Raw genomic sequence first — 10000 nt, 5'->3', positions numbered from 1 at the left:
CTGTGCCTACGAGACGTTAGTTTGGTGGCCGCTGATTGGCTGGGAGCTGCCTACTTCCCGGTACCAGCCAATCAGTGGCCGCCAAACAAATTTCTCGTAAGCATACGGGTCATCCGAGAATCCGCCTTAAGTAAACCAACTATAATATAAACTTATTAGCAGAGTACACACTTTATTAAGCGTAAAACTCAAATAAGTGTACAAGTGCAAAACCCACTGACCTCGCCTGACATCCCTAAAGCGTGGTGGTCGTCACGACCTGAGAGATGAAGGTGACCTCTTGGTCCTGGAGGTCCATGCTGATGCCGTTGCAGGTCTGCTCTTCCTGCGCCTTCGTGTACAGGACGACGGGATGGCTGCAGGGCGGGAGCGATCTGAACGACCCACCGTCCTTCCCTCTGCTGGTCCTGAGACTGTTGATCCTACTGGAGGAGGCGGCGAGGGAGGGCCAGCAGGGACACAGCTTCGAGAAGATCTCCAGGAACTCTTTGCGGAAGTTGTCGTTGAGCCACCCGTAGAGGAGCGGGTTGGAGCAGGCGGAGGACATGCCCGCCATGTGGCACACGGAGTAGGCCACCAGCATGGACTCGGTGTCCTCGCCGAAGGGGTTGTGGAGGTCGACGATGACGTTGTAGAGGTTGAGGGGCAGCCAGGAGAGGCAGAAGATGAGGGCGATGGAGATGAGCAAGGTGTTTGTCTTCTTCATCCGAAGGTCCTCCTTCTTGGAGCGGGCGGAGCGCGTCGAGGCGTTCGACATCCGGTACTTGAGCTTGTTGCATATCCTGGCGTAGGCGACGCTGACGGTGAGGATGGGCAGGCAGTACTGGACGACGATGACGAAGATGCTGTAGTAGGCGCGCCCGTGGAGGGTGGGCCACTGCTCGAAGCAGAAGCCCACCACCTCTATGCCAGGTAGGTTCACCTGGTGGATTTCCAGTGTCCTCCAGATGAAATTGGGGAGAGCCAGGATGAACGACATCACCCAGATGGCCAGCAACGTCGCCACGGCTCCGACCTTCTGCAGAGACTTTTTCGTTGGGTATACGATGACCTGATATGAAGAGAAAAAGAAGAGGAGATTTAATGCAGAATTCAAGCAAAACACATGAGGCTCTGCCAACAGAAAAGAATAAGCAACGTTAATACAAAATTACCTATACCGACTACTCAACCATTTCTCGTTAATGTCCATAATTAATATCCATCATTACTGACAGAGTTACAAGTCATCTAGGGTCGTTTAAGAATTAATTTCCTCTACCCTGAATGTCGGTAAAAGAATGGTGCAAAAGATCTCGTTTATGTCATATCTTTATCACTAAGAGAATTTGGGAACAGACAGGTCTATTTTGATCATCTAATTAATAAAAAAAATACTAACATTTGTAAAAAAACATGAAATTTTAATGATAATCAGTGCCGACAGGAGGAGAAAAAAAAAAGAACGATCAGGCTTGTAGATATGTATTTTGAACACACACACTCTCTCTCTCTCTCTCTCTCTCTCTCTCTCTCTCTCTCTCTCTCGTTTCAGGTATTTCAATACAAGGTAACAGCACCTGAGTCTCGTTTGCAGACACTGTTACCATAACCTTTTGTCATTTTTATTATTCTTATATATTTGTTCGCTCCTCCGCGCTCTTTAAAAAAAAAAAAAACTATTCCTTATAAATCCTGACGGAGAGGAAGGGATGAAAACTAGGGCAGCGGTAGGACCAATATCTTCTTGGGTCATTTGTAAGGGAGTCTTAATCGAAGGAAAAGGATGGGAAAAGCTCGTCTGAAATATCGGTTTCTTATGAAATGGTGAGAGAGAGAGGGAAGCAAAAACAGCCAACCGGAAATTCATCTCCAACTGTAACTTCGACTGATAAGGGTCGTATCCCGACTTTTGTTGTATTTGTGATTGATTATATGTCAAATGAGAGAGGTCATCAGTGAATCGATTCTATCTTCAGAGAGAGAGAGAGAGAGAGATAGAGAGAGAGAGAGAGAATCAGCAAATCAATTCTATCTTCAGAGAGAGAGAGAGAGAGAGAGAGAGAGAGAATTAGAAAATCAATTCTATTTTCAGAGAGACAAAGAAAGAGAGAGAGAGAGAGAGAGAGAGAGAATCAGCAAATCAATTCTATTTTCAGAGAGAGAGAGAGAGAGAGAGAGAGAGAGAGAGAGAGAGAGAGTGAGAGAGATAGAGAATCAGAAAATCAATTCTATTTTCAGAATGACAAAGAAAGAGAGAGAGAGAGAGAGAGAATCAGCAAATCAATTCTATCTTCAGAGAGAGAGAGAGAGAGAGAGAGAGAGAGAGAGAGATAGAGAGAGAGAGAGAATCAGAAAATCAATTCTATCTTAAGAGAGAGAGAGAGGGGGGGGGGGAATCAGCAAATCAATTCCATCTTCAGAGAGAGAGAGAGAGACCTTAGACCTTACATTTAGACCTTACATCTTGTTCGGGTTGCCCCAGGTCCCTCAGTGTGAGGCACCTCTAATGTCTACCAGAGAGTTGCTAGTACATCTTCCGGTATATTTTGCATCTTCCAATCTTGGATGGTCGGGATGCAGTTTAGATATTTGTCGAGCTTATTCTTAAACACTCTACGCTCACTCCTGATATATTCCTCAGATGAGCTGGCAACGCATTGAATAGACGCTGCATTATCGATGCTGGTGCGTAGTGGATTAATGTCCTGTGTGCTTTCCTTATTTTTCCTGGTATATTTTTGGGCACTATTAATCTACCTCTGCTTGCTCTTTCTGATATTTTTTAGTTCCATGATATTTTCTGCTATTCCTTCTATCTGTTTCCATGCCTGAATTATCATGTAGCGTTCTCTTCTCCTTTCCAGACTATATAATTTTAAGAATTGTAGTCTTTCCCAGTAGTCTAGGTCCTTAACTTCTTCTATTCTAGCTGTAAAGGACCTTTGTACACTCTCTATTTGTGCAATATCCTTTTGATAGTGTGGGTACCATATCATATTGCAATATTCAAGTGGACTACGAACATATGTTTTATAAAGCATAATCATGTGTTCAGCTTTTCTTGTTTTGAAGTGCCGTAACAACATTCCCATTTTTGCTTACATTTTGCCAACAGAGTTGCTATTTGATCATTGCATAACATGTTCCTATTCATCATCACATCAAGGTCTTTAACTGCTTCCTTATTTGTGATGGTCTCATTATTAGGTCCCTTATATGCATATAGCTTTCTTTCTCTGTCTCCATAATTTTATTGATTCAAATTTATCAGAGTTAAAATACCATCCTATTTACCTCTGCCCAATCATATACTTTGTTAAGGTCTCTTTGTAGAGCGTTCCTATCTTCATCACAAGTAATTTCTCTACTTATTCTTTGTGTCATCTGCGAAACTACTCACTACCGAATCCTTAACATTATTGTCTATGTCTTCAATCATAATAACAAACAGTATTGCAGCTAACACCGTACCTTGCGGCACACCGGATATACCTTGGCTTCATCCGATTTCTCGTCGTTTGCAATAACTATCTGTTTTCTGTTGTGTAAAAAATTCTTTTAACCATCTTCCTACTTTATCCACGATATTGTGTTTTCTAATTTTTCTTCGCTAATATATTATGGTCTACTTTATCAAAGCTTTTGCCAAAGTCTAAATAAACAACATCTGTTTCATTTCCGCTTTTCATATTTTTGAATATGTTTTCACGGTGGACTAACAGTTGGGTTTGTGTACTTTTTCCGGGTACGAAACCATGTTGTCCTTTATTAAACAAATTATTTTTTATTAAATGTTTCATAATATTTTTCTTCATTACCCTTTCATACACTTTCATTATATGTAATGTTAGACTCACAGGCCTATAATTAACTTGCCTCTAGTCTTGATCCACTTTGAAAGTAGGGTAATATACGCTAATTGTGCTCATCATATATCTTGCCTGTATCTACACTTTGTCTTAATAATATTGCAAGTGGCTTTGCGATAGAATGAACTACTTTCTTTAACAAAATAGCAGGAATTCCATCAGGCCCTGCAGCAGCTCCATTTTTAATTTCATTAATAGCCTGCACAATATCAGCTTCATTAATATCTATGTCAAGCTAAATATTCACTAGTTTTCATCCCTTACTTCTATATCATTATCTTCATTATCTATTCTAGGGGTGAATTCTCTCTATATCGTTCTGCCAGTATGTTGCAAATTTCCTTTTTTTCATTCGTTTAATCTCCCTTCAATTCTCAGAGGGCCTATTTCTATTCTTCTTTTATTCATCTTCTTCGGCATATGAGTATAATAGTTTGGGGTTTTGCTTGATATTTTAATAGGGTTTTATTTTTTTCTTCCCAAGTCCCGTTTTTCATTTTCTTTTGATTGTATAATCTTTTTTCTGCATTTTCTATCTTACTTTTTAGTTCTATAACTTTCCATGCATTTTTTTCTTTTGCAAGACCTTTTTTCCACTTTCTGATTTTCTGGAACAAGATTCTTCTGTCTCTTGGTATGCATGAATGATGTTTACTTTTCTTCTTCGGTATATATTTTTCCACTATTATCTCCAATATTTTATATAATATCTCCGTATTTACCCTTATGTCATCACTTACGAAAATGTTATCCCAATCTTTGTTTAATTCTTCATTATTTCTGACCATTTTTATATTTTTACTGTAGAAGTTGTGTATTTTCCATATCCTTCCCCATTTTTTCATTTCTTGCTTATCTCTTATTTTCACTGCTTTGCTTTGGAATGAACTGTTAATTCTATGACATTATGGTCTGAAATACTCGCATTATAAACTATTAGTTCTTTAACATAATTCATCTCGTTCACAAATACTAGGTCTAAAGTATTTTCCTTTCTTGTTGGCAGGTGATTTATTTGTTGATGTTGTATTCTAGTAGCATATCTAATAGCTTTTCAAATTGCCTCTTCTCTTCTGCACTACTATTACTCTCTTTTTTATATGTATAAGTACAACCACAATCTCCTATTCGTTCTTTCCATTCTACGAAAGGAAAGTTGAAGTCACCAGATAGGAGAATAGTCCAGTCCTTGTGAGTCTACATATATCATCCAATTTTTCAATTATTAAGTCAAACTCTTTAGTATTAGGAGGAGGTCTATATATTACTATGTTCATCAATTTTTCAGATTCAATTCTACCGCTATTAGTTCACATTCTGAGTTACTATATTTCTCATATATTTTTTCCTTTGTTTTTTGTCTTTCCCATATATTGCGGTTCCCCCTTGATTCTATTTTTTTCTATCTGATCTATAAGTTTGGACCCTTTTATTTGATCATCATTCCCAGTCTCTTGGGAATAACCAGGTTTCACTTATATTCATTATATCTATTTTCTTTTCATTTTGGGTTAGTTTCTTCTAAGTACTCTAGTTTTTCTTTTTTGAGTTACTCGTAACTAAACCTGCGCATTCATCACTATGATGGTTTGCGTGTTTTCTCCTTCCATTTAATACTGATAGTAATAAGGATTTTCCCATGTCTCTTCTGTTCTGGTATGTTGTTCTTTTTTTCATTTCCAGAAATTCTGACATTAAAAAATCCAACTTTTCCACCATAATATTTGATCTTCTTCATCATAATTATTCAGTTTGTGTCTGAATCTGCAATTTTCTCCGTTTCTGCAATATCCTCTTGCATATAAATACAGTTATTATCTCTTGAGTAGAATTTCGGAGCTGATGCTTTGAAATTCTTTGCTGACACCTCTGCATATCTCATTGGTGGTTTGCTTTTGCTTTCTCTTTTACCTGATATTCTTGATTTCTCTCTTTATTTGTTTCTTTCTTATTTTGGATTTTATTACTTGGTTGGTTATTTATTTGAATTGTGATTCATGGCTACAGGGTGCATATATTTGCATTTTTGTCGAACTTACATCCTTTTCCTTCTTTTAGGTTTTTACATATTTTGGATGCAGATCTCTGCAATCATCCCCATATCCATCTAAGTATGCACATTTACCATATATTTCATAGTTTTGACATATCTTAGGAGTTTTGTAGTAACCTCTTTCTCCAAATCTGCAATTCCTCTTTTCAAAAGGTTTGCAGATTTGTCTTTCTTGTCTATTTTTTCCTCTTTCCCGTCATTGTATAGATCTGGTAGTAGAGAGAGAGAGAGAGAGAGAGAATCAGCAAATCAATTCTATCTTCAGAGAGAGAGGGAGAGGGACACAGAGAGAGAGAGAGAGAGAGAGCGAGAGAGAGAGAGAGGGAATCAGCAAATCAATTCTATCTTCAGAGAGAGAGAGAGACAGAGAGAGACAGACAGAGAAAGAGAGAGAGAGACAGAGAGAGAGAGACAGAGAGGGAATCAGCAAATTAATTCTATCTTCAGAGAGAGAGAGAGAGAGACAGAGAGAGAGAGAGAGAGAGAGAGAGAGAGAATCAGCAAGTCAATTCTATCTTCAGAGAGAGAGAGAGAGAGAGAGAGAGAATCAGCAAATCATTTCTATCTCCAGAGAGAGAGAGAGGAGAGAGAGAGAGAGAGAGAGATAATCAGCAAAATCAATTTATCTTCATCTTCGAGAGAGAGAAGAGAAGATGAGAGAGAGAGAGAGAGAGAGAATCGGCAAATCAATTCTATCTTCAGTCTTCAGAGAGAGAGAGAGAGAGAGAATCAGTAAATCGACTGTCGGAGAGAGGGAGAGAAAAGAGAGAGAGGGAGAGGGGGCGGGGAGAGGGAAGGAGAGAGACCTGTGCCCTCTGTTTGCTTTAAACAATACAAGGGTTTCAACAAATAATTCCTTTATTTGTCAAATCATGAGGAACGATGATAGACCCTGAGGTGGAGGAGGAGGTTAATTTCGAACTGTACCCAAAACTGCTGGAGTGAGAAAGTCTACTTTTCTTTATTTAATCATAAAAGTTGAAATTCTTCAATTACTCCCGCGAAGGAAGTTAATGCATGGCTCATGAGAAACTTTTTTTAAGCAATAAAATTTATCGCTAAAAACCGTGGTTAAATACATTATGGGCAAATACACGAGGTAGCCCCTCTCTTAGAAAAAACTATATGCAGATATTATATATATATATATATATATATATATATATATATATATATATATATATATATATATAATATATATATATATAATGTATATGTATTTACTATATGGATATAAACAAATTAATATGTATATGTATATATTATTTTTCTGGAGACAGAGACAGAGAGAGAAAGAGAAAGAGACAGGAGGCGGGGGGTGGGCAGTTGGGCATGGAAAATTCATTATAAAGTCCTTCCATAATGCATACTAATTACTCTGAATAAAGGACTTGAGATGAGTGTCAAATCAAGGACTGACGTCAACGAATGCATTATCACCAGAATGTAAACAAAAAATAAAACTCTTTGAATAGTCATCAACTTCATGTTGATATCTCATATATATTCTCTGGACGTGTAGGAGGACAAAATAACGAAAGTATGGTTGTAAGCAATTATAATTAGTTTCAGGTTGCCGCAGATACATTCATCAAAAGGCTTCCAATAAGCTGTAACTCCATCCAACATTTATTTGTGTTCAGTCCTAGTTTCCTGTTATATTTTCATCCACGTGTGGCGACTCGCTCCCGCTATGAGACTGATTAAACGAGTGACTTTTTTTTCCCTCAAGTGTTTCCTTTACAGAAATCTTGAAAGGGAGAACGTAAAGACTTCAAATCGGCGATGCATTTCAAGAGCAAAATCCCTGTCCCTTCATACTTTTACCTTCTGTTTTCATGCACTTGCACACATATCGATACTCCGCCTTTTGTTCTTAATTGCTGAACAGAACGACTGCCGTATGTGGGTCGTTCAAAGGACACTGGAGAGGAAGATAAAAGTGGGAATACTCTTGCACGACAAACAAAAGCTGAAACAGGCCAAACAGTATTTTTTTTCCCGTCTTGATTTTTGCGCTGGGGAGGCGGGAGGGGGGCTGGGGAGGGAGGGCTTTTCTTGTGTAACTTCCTCGAAAAAAAAAAAAAAAAAAAAACAAAAAAAAAAACTGCATTCCCTGCATGGATAGATTGTGTTTTCCGCGTCTTCCTTTTATGGCACGTGTAACTGGTAGGTTGAACGAAAATTAGGCAGCCGGTACTTTTCCTGTCATTTAATGCATTCGTAAGTGACTTGCTAAAACCAACACTATGGAATTATACACACACACACACACACACACACACACACACACATATATATAGATATATATATATATATATATTATATATATATACATATATATATATATATAACTTTTATATATATATCACTTATATATATATACCTATATATTTGTATATACACTATGTATATATATACATATATATGCAGAGACAGACAGACAAACAGACAGACAGAGAGAGGCGATCGTTTACTTGGCAGGAGAACAGGCCCCTGGAGAGATAAATAGAAATGTTTGCTGCTATAATCTCGCGTTAACTAAAACACGGATGAGCCCCTGTGCAAAAGGTTTCAGAGAATCAAAATACAAAGAAATTATACACTAGCGGAAGATCGCCTCCCTCTACACCCACACACACACACACACACACACACACACACACACATACTATATACACTGCATATTTTACTTATGCCTTGCGTGCCTTTCCATGCTTCCTGGACACCAACAATAGTTTCGCACAATGGAACCTAGTTTTCAAAGACATCCCCTTTTGCATGCAGACCACTGCACTCATTGTTTCGCCTATTCTTTTACTATTATTTTACTCTTTCACTTTCGTTATCATCCGTTATATTTATTCCCAAACACCTGAATCGGTCAACTATTCTTCTTATTCGTCCTTCATCTATGTTATAATCCTTCTTCCCCGGTTTCTTTACTCAAAGAGTTCACACAATTTTACATCAGTTTGCCTGGGCCACAGTTTTGTCCCCTTCCCGTAAGAAAGTAGTACCATCAGTGCACCTCACGCGGTGCACTGTAGGCATTACTTAGGCTCTTCGCAAGCTTCCCCTAGGAGTCTAGCGGCAGCCCCCTTCATTCCCTTTACTGTACCACCGTTCATATTCTCTTTCTTCCATCTAACTTTGAACCCTGTTTGAAGTCTTTCTCCTGTTACGTCTTAAAATCTTTCTTTACTCTCAATTTCCCTTTCACCGCTGAATGACCTCATAGGTCTCAGCACTGGGCTTTTGCCCTAATTTTTATGTTCCCAAATCCAATTCCATAGCTTTGCTCTTATATATAATGTCCTTTTTTTAAGTCTAAATGACACGAAGATATCAGGTGTAAATGACATGCAAAGATTAAATGTAAATGAAAGATGGGAAAAGGTGTATAAGTGAAAATTATAAGTGTGGCTATGTGTTGCTAATGAATTTGAAGTCGTGATCTCAATTCACATTTGGAGGGACATCTGGTAACGTCTGATAACGCACGCACACACACGCACAAACGCACGCTTTTAAACACAAGACCTCATACACATGCATGGATGCTGTCACAGTGTATATTGCGTTTAGGTATATATATAACGACATCCTCGCGTGAGTTGTATACATATGAGGGCAACAACCAGCTATTCGGAAATACAAAGTTCCTCTCACAGCCGACAGGGGTGAATTTTGGCGCGAACGAATTCGTTTCTGAATTCAAAGACTTCCAATAATGCCATCGGACATTGCGTCAAGTAAGAAGCAGGGAATACAATGCGTCCATTGAACTGGGAATATGCTTCCCTTTTCTGAGTATCACAGATATTGCGTTACGGAGCCTAGAATACAATGTTGCTTTGAAACTTGGGAAATTACAGAGGCAAACTTTGCTTCCCTTGTCTGGGTACATATAAACAAAGTCCGCTCGGATCCCATTCATTCCAGGAATTTCTTTAGCGATAAACAATAGTTTTAATCGATAAATGAAAAGGGGGACATTTTGAAGTCGTAATTAATAGAAATGTCCCGGAATATAGACAAATTGTAGAATGAAAATAGTTGTGATTTTTTCATCTCTAGAACTATAAATTTAAGA

General features: G+C 38.4%; 1 protein-coding gene across 1 annotated transcript in view; it reads right to left on the bottom strand.

Moving 5' to 3' along the window:
- The window catches only part of LOC135217905 (neuropeptide F receptor-like), a 60298-nt gene that overhangs the window by 3912 nt on the left and 46386 nt on the right, over positions 1–10000 (bottom strand). Inside the window, exon 2 of the mRNA XM_064253942.1 lies at positions 222–1051. Within this exon, the coding sequence (XP_064110012.1) occupies positions 236–1051 (816 nt within the window). The 3' untranslated portion in view covers positions 222–235. The remainder of the gene's footprint in view (positions 1–221; positions 1052–10000) is intronic.

The sequence above is a fragment of the Macrobrachium nipponense genome, chromosome 9 (genome assembly GCF_015104395.2).
Source record: "Macrobrachium nipponense isolate FS-2020 chromosome 9, ASM1510439v2, whole genome shotgun sequence".
Classification (NCBI taxonomy): Eukaryota; Metazoa; Arthropoda; class Malacostraca; order Decapoda; family Palaemonidae; genus Macrobrachium; species Macrobrachium nipponense.
The sequence above is the reverse complement of the archived record's forward strand: the minus strand, read 5'-3'. Positions and strand labels throughout refer to the sequence as shown.